We start from the raw sequence: 27,626 nt of genomic DNA, 5'->3' as shown, positions 1-27,626 counted from the left end.
AAGGGAATGAGTGTGTGTGTGTGTGTGTGTGTGTGTGTGTGTGTGTGTGTGTGTGTGTGTGTGTGTGTGTGTGTGTGTGTTTGTGTTTGTGTTTGTGTGTGTGTTTGTGTTTGTGTGTGTGTGTGTGTGTGTGTGTGTGTGTGTGTGTGTGTGTGTGTGTGTGTGTGTGTGTGCGTACTCGCCTAGTTGTACTTACCTAGTTGTGCTTGCGGGGGTTGAGCTTCGACTCTTTGGTCCCGCCTCTCAACTGTCACTCAACCGGTGTACAGATTCCTGAGCCTCTTAGGCTTTATCATATCTACAATTTAAAACATATTAATAATAATTCATTGTGTCGGGGGACAGGAAGCCAGCGTGTATCCATACACGTTAGGCTTTTATCGTGGTTCCCCCCCCCCCCTCCTTAAGGTAATGACCTCGCCCAGGACGCAACCCTCACAATAACCTGACTAACTCCTAAGTACCTACTCACTGTTTGGTGAACAGAGGCATTAGGTGAAAGGAAATGTGTCCTAACCATTTCTGTCCCGCCCAGGATTCGAAGAGAACAGATCCCCTCCCACAATTCTCGATTATGCGTCGAGAATGAAGCCGACTGTGCTACCGGGACCTTCCATATGTATGGGGGTCAGCCTCCACCACATCACTTCCATTCCATCTGTTAACCACTCTGACAATAAAAAAGTTCTTTCTAATATCTCTGTGGCTTATCTGGGTGCTCAGTTTCCACCTGTGTCCCCTTTGTACGTGTTCCCCCTGAGTTAAATAAATTGTCTTTTATCTACCCTATCAATTCCTCTGAGAATCTTGTATGTGGTGATCATGTCTCCCCTAACTCTTGTTTCTTCTAGCGACGTGAGGCTTAGCTCCCGTAGTGTTTCCTCGTAGCTCACACCCTTCAGCTCGGGTACTAGTCTGGTGGCATACTTCTGATACTTCCCCAATTTCTTGTGCTTGACGGTCTTGTATTCATCTAGTTGTATTCACCAAGTTGTTCTTGGTGAACTACTATTTTTTTCACACACACACACACACACACACACACACACACACACACACACACACACACACACACACACACACACACACACACACACACACACACACGAAACACCTCCGTAGCAGCTGTCTAACTCCCAGGCACCTATTTACTGCTAGGTAACAGGGGCATCAGGGGTGAAAGAAACTCCGCCCATTTGTGTCTACCTGCCCTGGGAATCGCTCCCGGGCCACAGAATTACGAGCCCTGCGCGCTGTCCACTCAGCTACCGCGTGTGTTTGTGTGTGTGTGTACTCGAGTGTGTGCGGGCGCGCGCGAGTGCTTGTCTGGATTCGCCGGTAAGCGGTTAATCAATACACATGATCAAGGTCACCAAGAATAGCGTCCTCTACAGTACTGAGCAACTGAGATCACTGTTAATACCCCTTTGACTCTCTCTCTCTCTCTCTCTCTCTCTCTCTCTCTCTCTCTCTCTCTCTCTCTCTCTCTCTCTCTCTCTCTCTCTCTCTCTCTCTCTCTCTCTCTCTCTCTCTCTCTCTCTCACACACAATAACATAAATAAATGAGGTCATTTAAGCTTCTACTTTTAGGGTAGGAGAAAGGGGGGGGGTGAAAATAATGGGTGCAAGTAAGAACGACTTAATTACTCTGTATTATGTTCTCATTAGCGTGCCTGCTGGAGGGGGGGGTGAGGGAATGGGGGGTGTTGGGGGGTAGGGGAGGGCGGGAAGATGGAAGGGTAGCGAAGGAGGAGAGGGAGAATGGAAGGTAGGGGGGAGGAGGTGTAAGTAGGAAGAAGGGCAAGGGGGTAGGGGAGAGTAGGAGACTGTGGGGAGAAAGAGTAGGTGGGGGGGGGTAGAGAGGAGGGGGGGAGGATGATAGGGCGACTTGGTCATAACCCCTCCTCAACTCCCCCCCCCCTCACCATATTCACTGTACAACTACTATTCCCAACTCGTAGGACGCGTTTTTTTTTTTTGCGTCACAAATATATACGTTTTCACAAATATTTTCCCATCTAAGTCATCGGAATCGATGGGTTAGATGGGTTGCTTGGGTTCGTACGTTTTTGATTTGGTAAGGAGGTTGATTTTCTTACGGAGTGACGCATCCAGAGACCTGGCTGAGCAGTCAGTGTGCTCGCGCACATCGTCAGAGGGCGCCGACGCCAGAGGAGCGACGCCAGAGGAGCGACACTAGAGGAGCGACGCCAGAGGAGCGACGCCAGAGGAGCGACACTAGAGGAGCGACGCCAGAGGAGCGACGCCAGAGGAGCGACGCCAGAGGAGCGACACTAGAGGAGCGACGCCAGAGGAGCGACGCCAGAGGAGCGACGCCAGAGGAGCGACGCCAGAGGAGCGACACTAGAGGAGCGACGCCAGAGGAGCGACGCCAGAGGAGCGACGCCAAAGGAGCGACACTAGAGGAGCGACGCCAGAGGAGCGACGCCAGAGGAGCGACGCCAGAGGAGCGACACTAGAGGAGCGACGCCAGAGGAGCGACGCCAGAGGAGCGACACTAGAGGAGCGAAACTAGAGGAGCGACGCCAGAGGAGCGACGCCAGAGGAGCGACGCCAGAGGAGCGACACTTGAGGAGCGACGCCAGAGGAGCGACGCCAGAGGAGCGACACTAGAGGAGCGACGCCAGAGGAGCGACGCCAGAGGAGCGACGCCAGAGGAGAGACGCCCAGGTGCCTTCTTGAGGTTATCTTGAGATGATTTCGGGGTTTTTTAGTGTCCCCGCGGCCCGGTCCTCGACCAGGCCTCCACCCCCCAGGAAGCAGCCCGTGACAGCTGACTAACACCCAGGTACCTATTTTACTGCTAGGTAACAGGGGCATAGGGTGAGAGAAACTCTGCCCATTGTTTCTCGCCGGCGCCCGGGATCGAACCCGGGACCACAGGATCACAAGTCCAGCGTGCTGTCCGCTCGGGCGACCGGCTCCCATGTGCCTGAGTGGACTAAATAAACGCCTCCCGCAGTTGACAGACACAAAGCCTCACACCGCACCAAACGTTTTCGTAAAGCCAACGTTTCTGCCCTCATGACACACAGCACAAGGACAGATCACCTGAGGGCGACGACGAAATTAAGGCAGCCACGACTCGCATCATCACTTCACCGGTAACCCGACCGACCCGCCTTTAGCCACTCGCGAAATTAGCCTTGATCACTAAATAAATGTTAAATGTTTCGTGATTTAATGCAAGACGGCTTCGGACGTCAAAATAATCGCTATCTTGCCTGTCGCCAGGCAAGATAGCCGCTGGTTGATCTTGCCGGGAGGGATGAAAGGGCGCGGAGTTGGTGAGGGAGGATAGTGGTGGAGCGAAAAGTAAGCCCAGTAGCCTTGCGCACCCCCAACTCCCCTTTCCTTCCCACCATCCCTCCACACATATTCCCTATCCCCAGGTAACACTTAAGTGCTTCCCTGCCCATCTTCCTCCCCCACCCCCACCCCCACCCCCACCCCCACCCCCACCCCCACCCCCACCCCCACCCCCACCCCTTTCCGCCATCGCGATCATCACCCACAGGAGGAGCTAATGACTCGCCTCAAGGAAGGGGAGGCAAGGTACGACAGGACGGAGGAAGGGAAACGGGTGCACATGACAGAGATAGTGGATGGTGGTGAAGAAAAAAAGGGTGCTTAGGACAGAGTGATAAAGAACATGCATGGATGAGAATAGTTAACAGAGGGCCGACGTATGGCCTCCTTAACCAGGGCAGACTGCTTCAGCCTGGCTTACAGCGTCGCCATCTTGTAATACTGGGAATGTGTTGACCAATCCACACACTAGAAAATGAAGGGACGACGACGTTTCGGTCCGTCCTGGACCATTCTCAAGTCGTTTGTGAATGGTCCAGGACGGACCGAAACGTCGTCGTCCCTTCATTTTCTAGTGTGTGGTTTGGTCAACATACTTCAGCCACGTTATTGTGATTCATCGTCTGCACCGGTAATGTATATGACCTTTGTAATACCGGTAATGTATATGATGCCTATGTATTAGATACCATATACATTATGATATGTAATATCGGTAATAACTGGAATTACAAGGGTGATATTTAAGGAATAAGTTACTCGCTATAACTAACTCTATATACCACTTACAATAATATACGACTTAAGCCTGATCCACCGACAATCGAGATTCTCTTTTAATTCATTCAAGAAAATCTCGGTTCCTTAAAAAAAAACACTGAATCGAATCTCATCCATTAAACCTGAATCCCATTAGTTTTCTACTTCCCCCTGTGTCACTCACTAACGTCTGGACCCTCGCTCAACACTATGTGACTTTCTCGTTATAGTACTTCCCCCTGTGTCACTCACTAACGTCTGGACCCTCGCTCAACACTATGTGACTTTCTCGTTATAGTACTTCCCCCTGTGTCACTCACTAACGTCTGGACCCTCGCTCAACACTATGTGACTTTCTCGTTATAGTACTTCCCCCTGTGTCACTCACTAACGTCTGGACCCTCGCTCAACACTATGTGACTTTCTCGTTATAGTCTATTGAATATAAAATCACTTACTGACTTAAATGATCCACTCGCTAATTAGAACCGGTTAATGGACTTACTGATTTATTTATTTATTTTTTTCGTTGTGATTCTCGTTTATAAAAACAGAAAATATTTTAGCTGATTGAATTTTAAATGAAGGGAAAAGGCTAGCGACTGAATTTCATTAAATTAGAAAATTGTACCAAAAGAAATTATTAATTACTATTACCAACAAAACTATGTAAAAACAAATAAATGATTTTTGGGGGGAAATAAAAATTAAAATCAGAGTGGAATATTTTTAAATGACAGATGTGTGTTTATTCCTCACAAACATAAGTAACTTGTAAATCACCCTACTACTAAATTCTCTACCTCCAGTTAAGGCAATTAACAAGGTATGAACTGAAACAGGAGGACAAGGGATACACTGTCAGGCTGATCCTAGACTATTGTGTTCTATTGGAGTGAGAAACTGGAAAGTCAGACTCCGGCCTCACTGTGGGAAGGCCATTCTGAACTACACCTCCAATTATAACAATGCTCTCTCAAATTTACACACACACACACACACACACACACACACACACACACACACACACACACACACACACACACACACACACACACACACACACACACACACACACACACACACACACTGACCAAAGAGCCAAAGCTCAACCCCCGCAAGCACAATTAGGTGAGTACACACACACACACACACACACACGCACGGTTGAGAGGCGGGACCAAAGAGCCAGAGCTCAACCCCCGCAAGCACAACTAGGTGAGTACAACTAGGTGAGTACACACACACACACACACACACACACACACACACACACACACACACACACACACACACACACACACACACACACACACACACACACACACACACACTTTACTAGGTGAATACATGACTCCATACACAGTTTCAAGTGTAGATATGATAGAGCCCAATGGGCTCAGGAACCTGTACACCAGTTGATTGACAGTTGAGAGGCGGGACCAAAGAGCCAGAGCTCAACCCCCTCAAGCACAAATAGGTGAGTACAAATAGGTGAGCACATGTGTACTGACACGTACCCATACGTTCTCACTGTAGAGAGCCCAACCACTTGGGCTGGACGGTAGAGCGACGGTCCCGCTTCATGCTGGTTGACGTTCAATCCCCGACCGTCCAAGTGGTTGGGCAACAATCCATCCCCTCCGTCCCATCCCTAATCCTTATCCTTATCCCTTCCCGGTGCTATAATAGTCGGAATGACTTGGCGCTTTCCAGGCACCATTCCTGTGCCAGGTAAGTCCACTACGGGCTCACTATAGCCCGTGCTACTTTGCCCCGCTCCTGTCCCAGGTAAGTTACGGGCTCACCATAGCCCGTGCTACTTGGAACTTGTTCCGAGTAGCTGAATCTATAACAACAACAACAGGCGCTTTCTCCTGATAGTTCCCTTTCCTTCTCACTGAAGAAAGAGGCGCTCACCGAGAAATGGTCGCTACCGGCCTCATAGTACACCTGCGGCATACCTGAAATGGGTTATGGGCGTTCTTCTACTCCCCAAGTCCGGCCTGGGGGGCCAGGCTTGACTTGTGATAACTTGGTTCAATAGACTGTTATTTCCCGTGATCCTGTCTCAACCTATACTTAAGCTTTTGCCTCCCTCTTTATTGTAGGGGCATGTTGATTGGTTGTCGTCACTGCTAAGGAACTGGAGAGATAGATACACAGATGTCCTCATAGGCTCTTTACTGCAGGGTGCACAGAACTATCCTAGCAACTCTCTTTAAGAATTGAGGCATCAGACTTCCTGACAATCTTTCGTAAAATTACGAAATTAATTCTTTCATTTTAAAAGCACTACAATCACCTTCTGTGTTCAATAAATCACTGAACTATATGTTTAACAAATCTCTAACCCTGTCCATGGACGACAAAGAAAATATATATATGCTGGTTAGCACTGTAAATGTGTGGCCACGTTTGTGATAGAAAATAATAATGAAAACAAAAAAAACCTTTCGGACCTAACATCTGGATACTGGACGTTCCATGATGCCTCACATTAGAACGCCGAGTTTGATGGGTGGAAACAAGTTTCTGTCCTGAAATGTGTCCAGTTTCTGAGCTCGTTATGCAACTCTGCAGCGTTTCCATTGCCTCTCACAGGATGGGTCATGGGGGTCCTGTCGATGCCCACGTGATGGGAATGTGTTCCACCACCTCCTTCAGGATGGGAATAGTGTACGCCACCTCCCACAGAATGGGTATGGAGTCCGCCATTTCCCACAGGATTGGTATGGGGTCAGCGACCCCACACTGGATTAATATGGAATTCAAAACCAACTAAACATAGACTAAGCTTCTTTCTCTCGGCCTCTATTGACGCTAAAACACAATACTAATAATAATAATAATAATAATAATAATAATAATAATAATAATAATAATAATAAGGCAGAAATATTGAGATCTTCTGTAAACTCAACTCCAACAGCCAGTGAGGCAACACTCCCCACGTCGGCCCAGAGAACAGGTCCAACAATGCCCCTGCGTCTTCGTAAATTAAGACATTAGAGCAGCACAATTAGAGCAGCGCCCGCCAGCAAACACACAGGTCTATAAGAGGGCATTAGATACGTTCCTGGGGTGCGGCAAGCGCCGGATGAGCCAAGCTGTGCTTGTTATATATGTGCGGGCGCCGGTACCCAACCCGTTCTCGCACTTTCTTTAAGTCAATATTGACTTATTAAATAAGTGCATATGTGACATACTAATTTATTGTGACTATTTTAGTTTACCTTGAAAAGCTTCATAGAAAACACCGACCTTACCTAACCTTCTTAGTATGTTAAGATAAGCATCTTATTGCTTCGTAATTCTATGAAGCTTTTCAAGGTAAACTAAAATATTCATAATAAATTAGTGTATCACATATGCACGTATTTAATAAGTCAATATTGACTATAAGAAAGTGCGAGAATGGGTTGCGGTACCATAGCTGATCAGGCTATCTCTTAGCAAAAACCTGGATTCAGACCGAGTTTCGAGATTGGAACAAGTCTGAAACCTGGCCACAGGTAAACATTAGGAAAGACAAGGGGCAGCGTAGACCGGGGAAGTACATCCTGAGAGGCCAGTAACACACCTGAAACCAGGAATAAGCAACATTAGGAACACGCAATACCAGGAACAAGCAACACGTGGAACGAACAACTCCGCCAACACCAGGAATCACAGGTACACCCCAGGATTGTTTAGGTTACCTTATCGCCTGAAAGGTTAATTCAGGCGGGCTGAATTAACAAGCCTTTTGCCCTTGCTCGTGATGCAACCCGGCCTCACACTAGGCTGTTTAAATCAGCGGCCGTCCTCCCGAGACGCATTCATCAGTTTTAACATACTGTGTATTAAACATTGATTTGTTGTCGTATATAAATTCATATTTTTTATACATTAAAATTCTATGTATAGTTAGGCCTAGGCTAGGTGTTAAGGTTCTGCTGGCGATTATTTGTATTTGAAGTACGTGGGTGAAGCATTTATTGATTTGTGGTTCGAATAGAGGACGTGAGCGAAGCACTTGTTCCGGAAGTGTTCGGATGCCATCAGTTGTGAGTCGTGTGTAAACCGCTTTTCATTCATAAACAGAGGGTTTGGCTGCTTGATCAACGAGCTTGGATCTTTGAATGCGAGGACGGGTTGGCGATCATATCCAGAGGATCAGTTTTAAAGTTGGTGACGATCTCGTAGCATGTGAAACAATCTAAGATTTCGCCATGCTTATTACCGGAGGATTTGTACCCGAAATGTGGTCAGATATGACGCTGGTTTGTTGGACATTATAAAGCGGCAGTTGACAAATCAAAAGATTTAAGGACTACAGAAACTGGAACGGAAGTAAGTACACTGAAACTTTTAAAGTATCAGTTAGAAAAATATATATGTTGTTGCTGGTTAAGAGGCGGCCAACATGTGATTGGGAGTTTTTTATATATATAAATGGAAGGTGTATAGATTATAGTCTATAGACTAATACGCCAAAGGTACATTCCTTTATTATTATGTTCTTACAGTACCAATCTTTATAACATATTATTTGGTACGGGGTCTCATAATGTGTAATTAATGGAAACTGAATAGTGACCAAAGAAAGGTTACTTCTCTCTACTATTGTCTCTGTCTCTCGTGGTCTCGGTGTTTGTGTAAGAGTGAGAAAGCAGAGGCACAGGAACAACACAACAAGCCAGCAGTTGTACTCGCTCTAAATTTCAATTCTCGCGTAATAGCTCCTGTGAAGAGAGAGACATTTTTGGAAACTTGTTTCGTCATCAGAGTATTTACCCAGATTTTAATATAGATTTAGTGGCACGCTTAAATGGCTATTACATTTCATGGTTTTCAACGTTCTAGAACAGGTGCGGTAATAACACCTGTCTCTCAAAGACTGCAGTTTTAGATATATTTTTTATTGTTCAGGTGTGAATAGAGAGGATGGAGAATCACAGGCGAGGGGAGAAGTTTGGAAATGGGAAATATCGTACGAGTTATGACAGCAGGTGGGCTGTCTGCCTTGTTCTGTGTGTGTGTGTGTGTGTTTGGCAGTTAAGCTAGGCTAAGCATGCTTTCTTTTGTCATTTAGGAGTAATGAGACTATTTCTGGGCGACCTTTGCTTGGAGGCCATGACCACGGCTGTGGGACCATAGCTGGGGAGGGAACGTTGTGCAGAGGTCTGCTTCAAGCTCCAGCCTCCAAGCTGTGAGATAGTGAGGACTCACAGCTTGACACGCGACTACACCACATTCCTCTCTGAGGGACTTCTCTCCCCCCTCACGCCACCATAACACACCTCCTGCTCTTCTCCATGTAGTATCAATAGCAAAAAATACAAAAAATAAACGCAACTCTCGCCATACAAGAACGCCCTCGTATAATTGTATTCTCGTTTGGTTCCTAAGCACCAGTCAACAGAGGCAATTGTCTGGTTAGCGGGTCGTCAAGCGCCCCCCTGACATACCACTAAACCACACCGGGTCCTGAACCCCACCTCCCCCCCAACTGACAATGGCTAAGTATTCTCGCTAGTGTCCGTGTTGCGGCCACGACGACGACAGCGACGACGACGAGGACAGCGACGACGGCGACGACGGCGGCGACGACGGCGGCGACGACGGCGACGACGACGACGACGAGGGCTGGAAACCTCACAACCTCCGGCAAATAATCATGATCCTTTTCTTCTTTCAGTGACCGGAAAAAACGTAATTATTTATTTTGACAAACGGTGAAACGAAAATATTTGTATGAAGTTATTTTCTTAAGTTAGCGCGAATTGTGATGAAATTAAAAAAAAATGAAGATGCCTTTATATTACAATGACAACATATTAATGACAATGATATTAACACAATGATAATATGATATGATATAAGACAACATATTAATTACAATGTATAACGAATACAACGTATAACTTGCAATACATAACGAAGTCAATAACGTATACAAATATACCGGCTATGGATTCATGAAACATCCAAAGTACATTATGTCCCCCCTTTAGAAACGTCTACATCTTTCCTTATTCGTGGAGGTTCAGTTTAAATGAAACAGTTTACGATGTTGTCCTTAACAATACTCTCAAGTCGAGGAGGAGGACCTCGAAGCGCTTTTAAATACGTAAACTGTATTTGAAGCATCTGCCCATGCTCAAGGCCAAATGTCCTGGAGGTCGTAAGTGAACACGTAAGTCCTTGACGAGTCCTGAACCAGGTCTAAGACTCGATATACTAAGACTCCCTAAGACCCTCTACAGTGAGTGGTATACATTAAATATACTTAAGTCCTGAATTACGTTGAGGGCTAAAGTGTACTTGTAGACTGGTGAGTACGTTAATGCTGAGGCCTTAACCCGACACCACTCTGAGGTATACTTCAGGTGGCAGACAGGAGGAGGGGGAAGAGTTGCTCCTCCTCCTGTTGCTTCTGCTTGAGTTTACACACATACGAGGCCTCCCACATCCCGTCATTAGACAGCTCCTGTAGGTTTAACTCACAGCCTGATGGGCCCTCAACGCTCCACCCACAATTACATGCAGCGGGGGCCCCTACTCAGCCTGGGCAGCGGTGGGGCTTCTCCAAGGTAACACTTAAATACTATGGCTGTATTTTGAATTGAGTAATTATACAGTAGGTACAAAATGTCTTGGTTGTCTATGATGTTACGTCCGCGAGGCTCCGTACGCAAGAGCCTGTGTTCCCGGAGGTCTCTGGAACACCATCGTCAATATGTTCTTAAGAAGCGAGTTGTCAAGGAAGTCAGGAATTGTCATTGCCACTTGTGAAGGCTGTACATCTGTTCTCAATCATGGCAGCTTAGTCTGTATTTAGTAAATAGTTTACGAGCTTCGAAACGCTACGAGGTCCTTCTCGGCCTCAGGATGTTAGTCGACCTCATTACTCATAACTCTTTCTGCCATGATTAACGAAAGATGTACAGGTTTCGGTAAGTGGAAACGCAAATGCCTGATAAATCCCGGACCGAGACGAGCGACAGTATGTTCAGAACTGGCCTCTTGTCTTGAGGTTATCTTGAGATGATTTCGGGGCTTAGCGTCCCCGCGGCCCGGTCCTCGATTGAGTGTTACAACTTTTCTATCAGCCAGACGATTGTCTTGGAAACTTTCTCAGATTAAATCTCATGCATGACAGACGTGGCCGCCCGGTCCGCGGTCGTGTTAAGTGCAACTTGTGAACCCAGATTTGATCTTTTATGTTCAGAAACTGAGAATTGTGTTGCAAGTTAGAACATTGCAACTCTTATGATGGTTGCAGTGATGGGGACGCATGCCCAGATGGGGACGCATGCCCAGATGGGGACGCATGCCCAGACGGGTACGGTGATGGGGGGGAGGATGCTCAAACGCTACCTTAATATAGAAGTTAACTGAAGTATCTATGATGGTGGAGACACGTCTTTAATTCGTCAGGTGTCGTGCAAGTGTTTGGTCGTGAAAGGAAAACGATCGATTTTCTAAGAAAATCGTCAAGACTGTTCTTGGTATATCACATACTCTATAGGAAGTAGAGGGAACAAGCTTGATATCACCATCCATACACACGTAACCTTAGTAGTATGTGGGGGCATCTTTTGTGACGGGGGAGCGGAGAGGTTGAATCCGGAAAGGGAGAATTTGCCATGCTAATCTTTCCCCCCCCCTCCCAATCCCTGCCCCCCTCCCCCCATAATACCCCAAACCCCTCATCTCCGACCCCTTTCCCATCCCCTCCTCCTACCCCTACGAGGCTCTCACCCCTGACCTTCCAAGCCCCCTTCCCTCCCCCCCCTCCCCACATCACCGTCTTCCCCCCCTCCCCTCTCTCTCCCTATCCCCCCCCCCACCATAATCATATTCAATTCCGCTGGTACACCATAATCCGCTGGTTTTTGTCTCGGTGTAAGTCAGAAATTTGCATCAGACATTAGTGTTGCTCACGGCTGCCATCAGCTGTCATCTGGCTGGTAAGGGGCTTCTAATTCACCCACACACACTGGGGGGGGGGGGCTGGACTGTGTTATTTTGGGTGGGGGGGGGAAAGTTGGGGGAAGGGGGGAGGGGTTATGGCTGATGTCTGCGTGATCCCTTGCTTGGCTTCTCCTCCTCCCTCTCCCCCACCCCATGATAACATACTTGGCTACCCCCCCCCCTCAACCCCCATGATAACATGATTGGCTCTCTCTCCCTCCCTCCACCCCCACTCACATGATATGTGGATGGATGAGCCGAATATGTTAACAGAAGCATATCAGCAACCACAACAACCACCACCACCACAACCACCACCACCACCACCACCACAACCACAACCACCACCACAACCACCACAACCACTACATATATTTAGTTCACCGTCCATATGTTAACACTAATGAATATGGATACGAGACTGGTTGAATAAATAGCTTGTTGATAATACGATTAGTATTTTTGTCCATCGTGAGAGATAATTATTATTCCCAATCCGTACGGGAGCCTGGCACGGTAGGTAGGGGCCATGCAGATCTTTCCCATTATGGGTCGAGGGAGGAGGGGGGGGGGCTGCATATCTTTCCCATCGTGGATGAGATGGGTTGATGGGGGGGGGTATATTTTCCCCATGATGGGGTAGACCGATGGGGCTCACATCTTCTCCCATCATGGATGAAACAAGCTGGTAGGGTTATTAACAGCTTCCTCATTATGGGTGTGATAGACTGAGAATCTGCATATTCCTCATTCGGTGGGAAAGACTGACTGGGTTACATATTTCCCCATTATGGATTAGCAAGGCTTGAAGGGGTCTACAGTTTTTTCCCCGTCACATTTTGGAGGAGCTGGAAATCTACATTTTACCCATCATAAGTACATTTGAATTTTTTGTATGGGTGGGTAAGGGGGGGGGCGGAATTTCAAGTTTCTTGTTGGGCTCTTTATGGTTATTTGTTTAGTGATTTGTAGTCTCTGATCCCATCCCCAGGTCCCTGGTTCGAGCTACATGCAGACTTTATTATTAGTAATAACATCTCGTATACTTAGATGAAAAGTTATGCCAGTTGGGATAATGTCAGCAGGGAGCATTTACCAGATCAAGCGACCATCACGCCAGATTAGAGACGGACCCGCGATGCCTGAACACTTGCCCATGCAGGAGAAAGATGATTGGGGGGGGGGGGGGAGCTTGTTGATGTGTTCTTATCTCATATATCCCTTCCCTCCCATCCTGCGCCTAGGCCTTTTGCTGGCATCCACGACGACCTATCCTGCTCCCAGGCCTCCCAGTGGCACCCACGACGACCTATCCAGCTCCCAGCCCTGCTGGTGGCATCCACGACGACCCATTCTGCTCCCAGCCCTCCTGGTGGCACCCACGACGACCTATCCTGCGCCCAGTCCTCCCAGTGGCACCCACGACGATCTATCCTGCGCCCAGCCCTCCTGGTGGCACCCACGACGACCTATCCTGCGCCCAGCCCTCCTGGTGGCACCCACGACGACCCATTCTGCTCCCACTCCTCCCGGTGGCATCCACGACGACCCCATCCTGGTCCCAGCCCTCCTGGTGATACCCACGACGACCAAGAATAATGAGTGCCTTCTTCGAGCCAAATAAACGAGAGTCCTTGTTTGAATCTTCTTACGGGAGTCGAGCTAGAACTGTTGATGAACTTTTCTTGTATATCGACTCCCTTATTTTTTCCTTATATTACAATATCGTTTGTCGTGTCTCCATGTAAATCGTCTTTGTTTTCCCCCCATCCCCATGTACATGGTCCGTCTCCCCTGTACACCGTTTGTTCCTCCACGTACACCACACTCCGCCAGTCCCCCTCAAACAGTCCATTTCTATTTATAAACATACTTTAAAGTCGCAGTTTTAACTGTTTTGGCTAGAGACCTCTCCCCCCTCCCCTTCCCCCGCCACACGGCCCGGGACGGTGAGACTCCCCCCCCCCCCCTCCGCCACACGGCCCGGGACGGTGGCTAGAGACTCCCCCCCCCCCCCCTCCGCCACACGGCCCGGGACGGCGGCTAGAGACCCCCCCCCCCCCCCCCCGCCACACGGCCCGGGACGGTGGCTAGAGACCCCCCCCCCCCCGCCACACGGCCCGGGACGACGTAGGTCGCACCAGTTTTCGTAAATTTGGCGCAGATTAAACTCGGAAAAACTGAACCCCGGCGACACAACCTTCAATATCCGGGCGCTGAATGACTCCAGATTGCCGTGTCGACTCTCGTTACTGTCACAAGGCCGTAACCCATTATAATGGAACCCAGAGCAAGATATATTTACCCAAGGGAAGGAAGGGGGGGGAGGGAGGGAGGGGTTTAATTTCACAACCATTTCCACATAATCCATCGTGAAAGAGAGAGAGAGAGAGAGAACATGGTCTCTAGACTGCGCCGTGAGCCGGCGGCCTAGAGCCAACGCATCATCTGGTCAAATGATGCGGGTCATCATCAGTGACATCGTGGATGATGGGGCAGAGAGCGTTGTGGTACAGTGATGCCCGGCTGGGGCACGATACTTAGAGAGCGGCTCGTCACACTCAATGGAAGGGAAGATGATGTGTTTATACCCCCGGGGCGCTGTCACCTCCTCCCTCTCCCACTTCTTCCCATGCCCCCTTAACCCCCTTCCTCCTCCCTCCCTTCCTGTCCCATCACCACCTCCCCTCCCCCACACACACACACCAGCTTCCCATCACATTTATGCGTATTAGTTGGATACTAACTTCCTCCGCCTTAAAAGACATTAAAACTCACTTTCTTTTGTAAGTTCTCTCTGCTATAAATGTAAAGTTGGTACAGGGATGGTAATTCCCGCCCATAATTGTATACGCCCTTTGCGTACAGAGCCAGAGCCCCAGAACCTGTTATGAGGTTTCAATGAAGCGCATACCCAAACATTATTGTCGGACGCCGAAAGCCACTCCTTATAATCAGTGTAATTGAAACACGGAGATAATCCCAGACTTTACAGTTGTTGAAATGACTTGGTAAAGGTTTGGTTGCATTAGATGGGGCTTGATATTAGGACGAGCAGCGAGGGACGTGTGGATGGAGGCCCTGGCAGCCTCCTGGTGGACCAGCGGTGACCCATTGTAGTGAAGCAAGACTCTCTCTGTGTGTGTATATGTGTCTCTTAATGTTGCCTTAATGTTAGTTGTATATGTAATGGTTTATACTGATGGAGGGAGGAAATGTGTTCGTAATAATTATTAGTTAACTGTGTGTTTGGTGGCTGAGGGGGATATATATATATATATATATATATATATATATATATATATATATATATATATATATATATATATATATATATATATAATGTCGTACCTAGTAGCCAGAACGCACTTCTCATATACATGGCCCGATTTGCCTAATAAGCCAAGTTTTCATGAATTAATGTTTTTTTCGACTACCTAACCTAACTTTTTCGGCTGCCTAACCTAACCTAACCTTTAAAGATAGGTTAGGTTAGGTTAGGTAGGGTTGGTTAGGTTCGGTCATATATCTACGTTAATTTTAACTCCAATAAAAAGCAATTGACCTCATATATAATGAAATGGGTAGCTTTATCATTTCATAAGAAAAAAAATAGAGAAAATTTATTAATTCTGGAAAATTTGGCTTATTAGGCAAATCGGGCCTTGCATAATAGGCTGAGAAGTGCGTTCTGGCTACTAGCTACGACAAATATATATATATATATATATATATATATATATATATATATATATATATGTTTCCTACTGTAATTACAACAGAAAACGGGTCTTCTTAGCAATATTGTAGTGAGGTCTCTGGCTATCTTAACTGCAAGCTTAGCATTCAGTTACTGAACTCTGCCTTTAACACCGGGGAGAGACGGCTCTTCTGGTAGCTTCGAAGTTATAGGGGATCCGAAGAATGATTGCCATGGTTTCGAACCTTTTATATCGTTTTGGAAGTACTTGCATAAGACTGGTGCGGCATAGTCTGTGACGGAGCGTATATGTGTTCTGTATATTGTTTTAAGTACGACAGTGGAAGACCTCTTCCCTTCCAGATCAGGGCCCTGGGAGCTCTGAGACGACTTTTACATGTCCCTCTGAGGCGATCAAGCTCCTCTCTTTTTTGCCCCTGTTGGAACCGACGGCGGTACCAAGGTACCAATAGTGGTCAACCCTCTAGAGTCTTTCGCCATTAATTTGCAGTTTTCGTTTTCTTCTCGCTTGTGATGAGAGTAGGTTGTCGTCTTGTGGAGAGCCGGTCGGCCGAGCGGACAGCACGCTGGACTTGTGATCCTGTGGTCCTGGGTTCGATCCCCGGCGAGAAACAATGGGCAGAGTTTCTTTCACCTTATGCCTCTGTTACCTAGCAGTAAAATAGGTAACTGGGTGTTAGTCAGCTGTCACAGGCTGCTTCCTGGGGGTGGAGGCCTGGTCGAGGACAGGGCCGCGGGGACACACACACAAAAAAAACGAAATTATCTCAAGATAACCTCAAGATAACCTCAAGAGAGTGAAACAGAGTTAAACACATTTCACGCCAAGGAATTGAGTGGATTGTTTACTTTTCCAAAGATGGAGGCGCGTATTAGGACGTTATCTGCATGTCCCACTTGTTGTGTTCCTTCCAGACATTCCGTACTAGCGTGGTCGTCATATACTGAAGCCATCACTCGAAATGCAGAGTTCGATGTCGTCCTGCACTCACCCCGTCCTTGTCAACGAAGGCCAATGTTATCTTGAGGTTATCTTGAGATGATTTCTGGGCTTTTTTAGTGTCCCCGCGGCCCGGTCCTCGACCAGGCCTCCACCCTCAGGAAGCAGCCCGTGACAGCTGACTAACACCCAGGTTCCTATTTTACTGCTAGGTAACAGAGGCATAGGGTGAAAGAAACTCTGCCCATTGTTTCTCGCCGGCGCCCGGGGTCGAACCCGGGACCACAGGATCACAAGTCCAGCGTACTGTCCGCTCGGCCGACCGGCACCGGACTAGGGGGGATTGTCTGGTGGTTGACTAGGGGGGTTGTCTGGTGGTTGACTAGGGGGGTTGTCTGGTGGTTGACTAGGGGGGTTGTCTGGTGGTTGACTAGGGGGGTTGTATGGTGCATTTAGCCATCAATAGGAAACACAATGTCTCCGTGTAATGCTCCTCTGGGTCTCCTTAATCCCGTCTAAAGCCTCACCTGCATCATGTAGTTTCCGTTGTCGACTAACCATGTCCTCGACCCTCTGCAACTTGTCCAGTTCTCTCTTGAGCCTTCGACAGTTATTCCTGGTGCTGATATTCCTCGTCAACTTTGCATTGTAAGTCAACATTGACCAAATTGTATGTTTTTTTTTCTTTTTAAATGTTGATGTTGTGTTTATTCCTGGACGCTTGTTCATTTAACAAGGGTCCAGGTGGGACTGAAACCTTAATTTTGTCACGTTCATTTTTATGTGCGGTTTGGGTTATAGGAGTTTTGGTTGTGTTATGTAATTTACGTATATAAGGAATAGCATGGGGTCCCCTTACTTACCCCCATGTGGGACGACACTTATCACATTCCCCATATTCTAATATTTATCCTATTTGTTTAATGTTTCCAATTGATTGTCATTCTTGCCCGCAACTAAGCTTGTACAGGAGTTGTTGTTGTTGTTTTTTTAATGTAGAAGACTGTTAAGTGTTTTCCGACAGTCTAATAATATTATCCAGTTATTGTGTTTCTAGTCTGATCTCACTGGGACAATCGTAGAGCTTCAGCAAGTTATCTAAACATGTTTTTTTGCTGCCCTGAACCCGTGTTGGTGCTTTCATGTGAAGTTAATTCCCTCTAAACGCACCATTGCTTTCATCTTATTATCCCTCTCTCTTACTGTGCTTGGCATGTCTTGATATAGACTCTGGTCTGTAGCAGAGTGGTTCTTATATATTGGAATGGTATGTGAGCCTTCCAGCTATAAGGTACCACGTTCGTCTCCAGTAATACATTGAACATCATTGCAAGTGAATTGATTACACAGTGTTTTAGCAGCTGCCTTTAGGGTATATTGTGAGATCCCGTCCGCCCCCACAGCTTTTGCTTCAAGTCCCTGGTAGTGATTTATTTCCTCTTCCTCGACCACTGCTCTTGTACTCAGTTTCGTCTCGGAAGGAACCTTTTCCTCTCTTGGAATCTCTTGGAACCTTTTATTTAGCTCTGCTCTCTTTCTCTTTTTATGCAAATATATTATTTTGCGTGTTCTTCTGTTTGTTTTATGCTTTCTTATGACTTTGGCTTTGTTGCAATGCCTGTTGAACCCTTGTGTTGTCTTCCCTGCCTTGTTTCCTTATGCCTTTGTTATTGATCTATCTCCCTTCTGCCTCTAAAACAGTTATGTTTCATGTATATCAGGATTTGTTACTTAATTATATTTCCACTTGGCTCGTTTCTTAAGTATTCCGTTATTCCTTCATTGTCTCCTCTACGACACAGCGACACAGCTCTACGACACAGCGACACAGCTCTACGACACAGCGACACAGCTCTACGACACAGCTCTGCTTCGTCCCTCCTCTCTTGACCTTGTGCTCCTGTGTCAACTGAAATACTAGCCATCCCTGGCGCCTGCTGGTGTTTAGTCCTCTCCTCTGTTTCATTCTGGGATGCGTGTTTTGCGTGTGTTTATGTGCGTTCGAAGCACACTCCTCAGCGGCTTGGTGAGGGCCGGGCAGGTGAGGGCCGGGCAGGTGAGGGCCGGACAGGTGAGGGCCGGCCAGGTGAGGGCCGGCCAGGTGAGGGCCGGCCAGGTGAGGGCCGGGCAGGTGAGGGCCGGGCAGGTGAGGGCCAGGCAGGTGAGGGCCGGGCAGGTGAGGGCCAGGCAGGTGAGGGCCGGGCAGGTGAGGGCCGGACAGGTGAGGGCCGGACAGGGTATCACCTGAAGGAGGAGGCTGCGTCGGGATGTGTTCGGTGGCGCGGGATTGGTCCCAGGTTCCAGCCCGCGCCATTAATTGCGCAGTAAAATGTGCCTAGCGCAGCCGCCATCATCCATCAGCCAACACCGCCATCAGCCGCCATCAGCCACCACAGCCATCAGCCAACGCCGCCAGCTCTTGTATCGCCTCTTAAAGAAGACACTATTAACGCACATATGTGACGGCCAGTAGAAAATGTCCGCCGGAGCACAAGCAAAAGTGCAGATCCCCGTAAGACCAGGTTGACTAACTTCTCATTTTGAAGAGCAAGATGGCGGCTGCGGTGCCGGTAATGGTGGCTGCGGGCGGAGAGGCGGCGGTGACCGCTGCTCCCCGCGGCGCTGACCGTTGCTCCCCGCGGCGGTGACCGCTGCTTCCCGCTGCGGTGACCGCTGCTTCCCGCTGCGGTGACCGCTGCTCCCCGCGGCGCTGACCGCTGCTCCCCGCGGCGCTGACCGCTGCTCCCCGCGGCGGTGGAACCCTCCGTCGTAATGAACATTTATTAAGGACATTACACGCCGATTAGAGTGGAACACTACAAGCAAATTGCCACATTAAAATTCTCACTCTCACTTTATGATTTCATACAATACGTAGTTGGATCATTCGCATACCGGCAAGTGGCCCCCCGCCCCCCCCCCATAGTGGTCGTTGTTGCGCAAGACGACCACACACTGGCGGTCGTTGCGGGCACCTCGCTGGTACGACCACCCTCCACGACTCCCACACGCCTCAGGTCAGGTCCACGACCCCCACAGGGGCGGTGGACACCAGTGGGAGGGAAGTACCAAACGACTCAGGAAAGGACCTCCCCTATCCACCCCTGTGGGAGTGGTTAGGGACATCGTCCCTGTCCCCGGCCAGGGGACAGGGACAATGGCCGAGGTGCTCGGTTACAAGCGGCCCACATTAGAGGTCCTGTCATTTATTTCCTCAAACAAATTAGCATCTTTACTGCTCGCCAATTACCTAATTAACTCTATTATTGTAACTGAGTGTACGTGAGCTATAACCTTGTTTACGGCCTGCCTAATGGCCCCTGATTACTTACTCCGAGGCCCAAGACGGAGGCGTAACGACCTCTCGTAAGAATAATCTTCCACATATTGGAATCCAATATGTATTAAGTACTACGCAGAAACGATATATTTTACTTATTTCGGAAAAGGTCAGTGGCAGCATATACTTATTTGATAGTTAAAAGGTCCATAAAACGGCAAGGGGATGGAGAGAGAGAGAGAGGCATCGGTGAGAGGGAGAGGCATCAGAGAGGGGGAGGCATCAGAGAGGGAGAGGCATCAGAGAGGGGGAGGCATCAGAGAGGGAGAGGCATCATACTCTTACTCAGCAGCAATATACGGGACCTGGTTGTAAAGCGACTGGCGGGTCACGTTCCAGACGCAAGCCCAATAGGTTAAGGTTTACCACGAAGGAAGGCGGGAAAGCTCTCGGCCTGCTAACAGGAGTCACAAGTCGTCTGCTTCTGTACCCGCCTGCCTCAATAATACACCATCAAAGAGACGTCTTTTGTAATGGAAACATAGAATGAAATTAACCAAAAATCGAAAGACTGGGATAAGAGGGTCTAGACCTACAAAGAGGGCGTGAAAGTAGTGTCTATGGTTTAGTAGAGAGCGAGAATAGGGTCTAAGATAAGGGCTAGACGAGACGTCTAGGTTAAGAGATGAAAAGAGAGGCCTAAATTAAATATAAATAGAAACTAAAGAGAAGACACTAGTGTAAGAGGAGAGATAATGAGGAGAGAGACTAGGGGGAAGAGGAGAGGGAAGAGGGGGGCGAGGCTGTACAATGTGGTCCTCTTCAGAACGAGACGCAAATTTTATGATATAAAATAATTTGTGTTTACGTCTTTCGGGTTATGGGGCTAGGGTCCCGTCACGGGGGGGGGGGAGGGTAAAGTCGAGACTGTGGTGTGTGTGTGTGTGTGTGTGTGTGTGTGTGTGTGTGTGTGTGTGTGTGTGTGTGTGTGTGTGTGTGTGTGTGTGTGTGTGTGTGAAATTTGTCCTAGCCCTGGCCTGCTTGTGTTTAACCAGCAGGCCAGGGCGGCTACACATACAAGTAGAGCGATCTGATTAACTCACTGTTTGTTATTCATATGGAAACTGACTCTGGATTAATTTTTAAGACTTAACCAGAATCTGAATTGAAGATAAAGTGGTTTATGAGGCATTTACAAGCCCGATCTTGCTTGGCGTTGCTGAGACGTTCAGCTCCCGGCGGGGTTCGTCACCTCTTGGGATTAATGTAGTTACTTTGGTGGGAATGAGACGTAACACCAGCAGTAGCAGCACAGGAACATCAATAGAACTATAATGAGCACCTTTGGAATGGTTCCCGGTGGTCGCTCACCCCTGCGGCACCCTCGCTCACCCCTGCGGCACCCTCGCTCACCCCTGCGGCACCCTCGCTCACCCCTGCGGCACCCTCGCTCACCCCTGCGGCACCCTCGCTCTCACCTGCGGCACCCTCGCTCTCACCTGCGGCACCCTCGCTCTCACCTGCGGCACCCTCGCTCACCCCTGCGGCACCCTCACTCACCCCTGCGGCACCCTCGCTCTCACCTGCGGCACCCTCGCTCACCCCTGCGGCACCCACTCTTGGCACCAGCCAAGATGATACAGCTGTTTAAACTTTCATAAGGGAAAGTATCAACAACATCCCCCGCTGATCAGATCGTGGAAGGCTTATAGCGGGACAAACTCCATTCCCCGCATGAAATCTATATACGAACGAGCGTCTGAAACCCAAATTCCCATAATTATATCAGTTTTTGAACAGCTGTGAAGGGGGAAGGAATGCGTCCTGTTAATTCACAATAGATGTGGAGTTTGGGGCCAAGGAATGGCAGGCCACAACGAGGCCAAATTGTAGACCACGTGATGAGAGGTGCTGACCGCGGCGGCTCGTCGGTATTACAAGTCCCTTCTCGGATACCAGACAACTACACTCCTATTCCCGTCCGCTCGGAGACAAGAGAGTGCAAATTACACTCTCTAAACAAATATGGTGGCCGGCCACCCCCCCCCCCAAAAACAAACAGACTGGTGATTGGTTCAGTTGATATGGCATGTACGTGATTATTATTGAAATGTGAGGACTGGGGTTAGTGGGGAGGGCGGTGGTAGGTAAGGATGGGGTGGGGGAGATGACTTGGTGTCTTCTCACACTACCTATGGCTCTCCCTATCACGCCATCTGTATAAGCATGGGTTACGCTGGATGCTTCTCCCTTTCCTTCCCTACCTTTCGCTACCCTTCCTGTCCCTCTCTCTCTCCTCCCCCCCTCCCCTTCTCAAGCCCAGCTGAGTCCAGGTACAAGTGACATGATGAACACCCAAGCTGACTTTCTTCCTATTGCTGGCTACTACGAGTCCATCATTTGCTGTCTTTGGCCGTCCAGATCGGATCACCTGAATGGGTAGATGAGGTCGCTGGCGAAGGGGGGGGGGGGGTAGATCAGGACACCCATTGTAAGGGGGGCACTCAAATCTCTTGCAGGATTACCTCACTTAAAGAATGGGGCAGCGACAGATGGAGTGCGGGACGCCATCTCTCCCTTACTCACACACCCTCCCGCCAAATGACCGGCCCGGCCGCCAAATGAACCACCAAATTAACCGGCGATAAACCAAGACATAAACCCACAACAGTTGCCATCGTCAGCATGATTTTATTCAAGCTGCCAAGACGACTTATAGTACTATCTGCGGGGCGAGAGGCACCCCATGGGAGTATCTATGGGGCGAGGGGAACCCCATGGGAGTATCTATGGGGCGAGAGGAACCCCGTGGGGGTATCTAAGGGGCGAGGGGAACCCCATGAGAGTATCTATAGGGCGTTACTTACACTTGTCCCATGTGGTGATCTGAATGGGGTAATAGATCTGAGACCTGGTGTTATAATCTTAGTTTCTTATATATAATATATATATATATATGTGTATATATATATATATATATATATGTATATATATATGTATGTATATATATATGTATATATATGTATATATATATCTCGTACCTAGTAGCCAGAACGCACTTCTCAGCCTACTATGCAAGGCGCGATTTGCCTAATAAACCAAGTTTTAATGAATAAATATATTTTCTCTAATTTTTTTCCTTTGAAATGATAAAGCTACCCATTTCATTATATATGAGGTCAGTTTTTTTTTACTGGAGTTAAAATTAACGTAGATATATGACCGAACCTAACCAACCCTACCTAACCTAACCTAACCTATCTTTATAGGTTAGGTTAGGTTAGGTAGCCGAAAAAGTTAGGTTAGGTTAGGTTAGGTAGGTTAGGTAGTCTAAAAATAATTAATTCATGAAAACTTGGCTTATTAGGCAAATCGGGCTTAGCATAGTAGGCTGATAAGTGCGTTCTGGCTACTAGGTACGACATATATATATATATATATATATATATATATATATATATATATATATATATATATATATATATATATATATATATATTATTTTCTTCTGTCCTTCATGGAAAGGGTTAGAGTTCGACATATAGTGTAGTAGGTTATTGAGCACAGAGCGTGTGCTCAATACGTTACCCTGGCGATGATTTTAGGGCTCAACGTCCCCGAGGCCCGGTCCCCGACTAGGTCTCCTCGTTAACTGAAGTATTAAGTACGTTATTGAAGTATTGAAGTGAAGTACGTTAATTGAAGTATTTTTTTTTAGAATGCTAACTATTTTACGATACAAACCAAAAACATTTTCGTTTGTACCACATGACCATGGTTAGAGAGCTGCTACCATCTTGAGGTTATCTTGAGATGATTTCGGGGCTTACCGTCCCCGCGGCTCGGTCCTCGACCAGGCCTCCTTTTTTGTTACACACCCCCCAGGAAGCAGCCCGTAGCAGCTATCTAACTCCCAGGTACCTATTTACTGCTAGGTAACAGGGCCATCAAGGTGAAAGAAACATTTTGCCCATTTGTCTCCGCCTCCACCGGGGATCGAACCCGGATCTTCAGGAGTACGAATCCGAAGCGTTGTTTACCCAGCTGTCAGGCCCCATACACTGTGAGTTGTCTCTGAACACGGGGTGTGAGTAATATACAATTCCCCGTGGTATGAATACGCCATCATACACCCCCTACCCCATCTCAACCGTTCCCACGAGAGTGGAGAATCAGATTCTCCAGTCTCGCTACAACTCTTGACCCTCGTTGCTAATTCATTTTGTTGTTTGGGGGCGTATGATAACCTATTTGTACCTACGGGGAGTGTGTTATGCCCCGTGTGTTAAAACACATTAATTGACCCAGCCTTGCTTAAGCAGCATTCTTATTCCCTGAGTGTACGACTTTCTTGCTGAGTGAATTCTAGCTGTTAACATCTCTATTGTTAATCAAGTACTTTGTATCTCGTGTTTTGTTAAGTTAATCCTTGTGTCGTCTATGTCGTCCCGGCTTCGGTCTGGTTTACCCTTATCCATGTGTGTGTCTATTCCTGATCCCGTGTGAGCCATGATGTGATCTCTCACTACCGTCTTGCTAAGGTCAGTTGATTGTAGAAGCTTCAGCCTTTGTTTATATCTGGTCCGTCAGACTCTCTGGTCCCTTTACTCCACACTCTCATTCCAGTCCTGATACCCAGTCTTATCAGTCCTCATACCCACACCCTCGTTCCAGTCCTGATACCCAGTCTTATCAGTCCTCATACCCACACCCTCGTTCCAGACCTGACACCCAGTCTTATCAGTCCTCATACCCACACCCTCGTTCTAGTCCTGATATCCAGTCTTATCAGTCCTCATACCCACACCCCCATCCCTCCCAGTCCTCATACCCAGTCTCATCAGTCCTCATACCCACACCCTCGTTCCAGTCCTCGTACTCATGCTCTTCAGTCCACATACACAGTCCTGCTAGTCCACGTACTCAGTCCACCTCCCTTAACTGGTGCATCAGAAGACAGAGTACATTGACTCAGTAGCCAGAGATGCTGCTCACAGTCTACTACTTCCTGTCACTTCTTCCCGTCTTGATGTCTTATTCAACTGTGGTCTCGTCACTCTGTTGGTCATGGATAACACATGTTCTGCCGGGTATTAAACTGTATCCCATTGTCCTCCCAAGAGTCGGTCGTCCGGGTTGCAAAATGTCAACATTGTGTGTGTGTTCCTTGAAGGTGTTAATGTGTGTGTAGTATTAATTAGTTTGGTTATTGATTTGAAGTAAAGGAGACACTTAACGGGTATCCTTTCCAGGCGATGAGTCACAATAAATTTAAAGTAAAAGTAATTTACTTTTACTTGGGATGATTCTCCGAATTTATATAGACCGGTACCCAAATGGTGTAAATCAGAGGGGTGATTCAGTTATAGGCGTTTGTGTATAGAAGCGATGTTTGCGTGTACGACCAATATTTGTATTTAGGAGTAATATTTGCGTGTTGGAAGAACCTTTGTGAATGCAGACACTGCCACAACCGCGGAGCTCGACGTTAGGTACCCAGCCCAAACGTTTCGGTCATGGAGGGACCGAAACGTCGGGTCACTTCCATTACTATTTGAATGTGGGTTGGGTGTCTGGTACTTGAATATAGGAAGAACCATTGTATATAGGAGCAAGTTTTGTGAATAGGAGTCAGACTAGCGTGTGTGTGTGTGTGTGTGTGTGTGTGTGTGTGTGTGTGTGTGTGTGTGTGTGTGTGTGTGTGTGTGTGTGTGTGTGTGTGTGTGTGTACTCACCTAGTTGTACTCACCTAGTTGTGTCTGCAGAATCGAGCATTGACTCTTGGATCCCGCCTTTCGAGCATCGGTTGTTTACAGCAATGACTCCTGTCCCATTTCCCTATCATACCTGGTTTTAAAATTATGAATAGTATTTGTTTCCACAACCTGTTCCTGAAGTGCATTCCATTTCCCCACTACTCTCACGCTAAAAGAAAACTTCCTAACATCTCTGTGACTCATCTGAGTTTCAAGCTTCCATCCATGTCCTCTCGTTCTGTTACTATTCCGTGTGAACATTTCGTCTATGTCCACTCTGTCAATCCCTCTGAGTATCTTATACGTTCCTATCAGGTCCCCCCTCTCCCTTCTTCTTTCTAGTGTCGTAAGGCACAGTTCCCTCAGGCGCTCCTCATACCCCATCCCTCGTAGCTCTGGGACGAGTCTCGTTGCAAACCTCTGAACCTTTTCCAGTTTCATTATATGCTTCTTCAGATGAGGACTCCATGATGAGGCGGCATACTCTAAGACTGGCCTTACGTAGGCAGTGTAAAGCGCCCTAAATGCCTCCTTACTTAGGTTTCTGAATGATGTTCTAACTTTTGCCAGTGTAGAGTACGCTGCTGTCGTTATCCTATTAATATGTGCCTCAGGAGATAGATTAGGTGTTACGTCCACCCCCAGGTCTCTTTCACGCGTCGTTACAGGTAGGCTGTTCCCCTTCATTGTGTACTGTCCCTTTGGTCTCCTATCTCCTAGTCCCATTTCCATAACTTTACATTTGCTCGTGTTGAATTCTAGTAGCCATTTCTCTGACCATCTTTGCAATCTGTTCAGGTCCTCTTGGAGGATCCTGCAATCCTCATCTGTGTGTGTGTGTGTGTGTGTGTGTGTGTGTGTGTGTGTGTGTGTGTGTGTGTGTGTGTGTGTGTGTGTGTAAGCGCGCGAGCATGCGAATGTTGACGGGACCATTAACACAAATCCGTGAATCATTCACCGGCGCGACGTCCGTGGCCCCCAACATTCCCCGGACCATTATTAATAACCTTTTCTCGGCATTACTCTCAGTGCTGGACACACAGAGCAATATCCAGGCATAATAGAGGTGTGTGAGGGGCCACATTAACAATACAGGAGGGTGTCCCAGCGCCACACACACACACCAGGAGGCGGAATCAACGAGGCTCCGGTTTTAAAACATAATATTATGGATCGTCCCTCTGGGAAGTCACTCGGGGCTGACCCCCGTCATTATCAAACATGATCTGGACAAAGAATTCTTCTTGACAGGCAAATACAACGTGGAATACAAGAGTATTGGGGAATAGAGGTGATGGGGGAGAGGGAGGAATTCAAGTATGATAGGGTGATACGAATGATTGGGGAATGTATGTGTTGAGGACAGAGGTGACGGAAAAATATGAATGATTAGGAATGCGGGGGAGGTTCAGCTCGTTCGTTCATGCCAAGTGACCAGGTAAATAGGGAAGGGGGTCCCCCCCCCCTATTTTCTGCAGGTCACTTATGGTGAGAACTTTACCTCCCCCTATTACTCTCCGCCCTAAAGCCCCTTTTACTGAGAAAAAAGACCAATAAATCGCTCCGTTCTTGTCGAAATTGGTGTTGTTTTGAGAGCCGTATTGCCTGCCCCATTACTCGCGTCATCAACTATTCCAAGGCAGAGTGGAATTTAATCTTTGACGAGGGATGAAAGCTGCGTCCTGACCGATGGGTCGCCACTCACCCCGATGGGTTTACCACTCACCCCGATGGGTTTACCACTCACCCCGATGGGTTTACCACTCACCACGATGGGTTTACCAGCGGTAAGTACGGCGGTGATGCGAGCTCGAGTTTATAGTTTTATATTTGTGACTCTGAGGTGTCTTTTGTGTATTGATTACTGAGCTGTTATGT

General features: G+C 47.8%; 2 protein-coding genes across 2 annotated transcripts in view; both read left to right on the top strand.

Annotated features, from left to right (window-relative positions):
* The first annotated feature begins 1,618 nt into the window (after positions 1 to 1,618).
* Positions 1,619 to 2,480, top strand: LOC138369585 (U4/U6.U5 small nuclear ribonucleoprotein 27 kDa protein-like). The gene is made up of 2 exons (XM_069333006.1): positions 1,619 to 1,628; positions 2,116 to 2,480. The coding sequence occupies exons 1-2, from the start codon at positions 1,619 to 1,621 to the stop codon at positions 2,478 to 2,480; spliced, it is 375 nt and encodes a 124-aa protein (XP_069189107.1).
* A 5,925-nt stretch (positions 2,481 to 8,405) lies between these two features.
* The window catches only part of LOC123765068 (GMP reductase 2), a 114,851-nt gene continuing 95,630 nt past the window's right edge, over positions 8,406 to 27,626 (top strand). Inside the window, exon 1 of the mRNA XM_069333506.1 lies at positions 8,406 to 8,424. The gene's annotated coding sequence lies outside the window, so the exon portion shown is untranslated. The remainder of the gene's footprint in view (positions 8,425 to 27,626) is intronic.

This window comes from Procambarus clarkii, chromosome 29 (genome assembly GCF_040958095.1).
Source record: "Procambarus clarkii isolate CNS0578487 chromosome 29, FALCON_Pclarkii_2.0, whole genome shotgun sequence".
Taxonomy (NCBI): Eukaryota; Metazoa; Arthropoda; class Malacostraca; order Decapoda; family Cambaridae; genus Procambarus; species Procambarus clarkii.
Note: the sequence above shows the minus strand (reverse complement) of the source record. Positions and strands in the feature narration are given on the sequence as shown.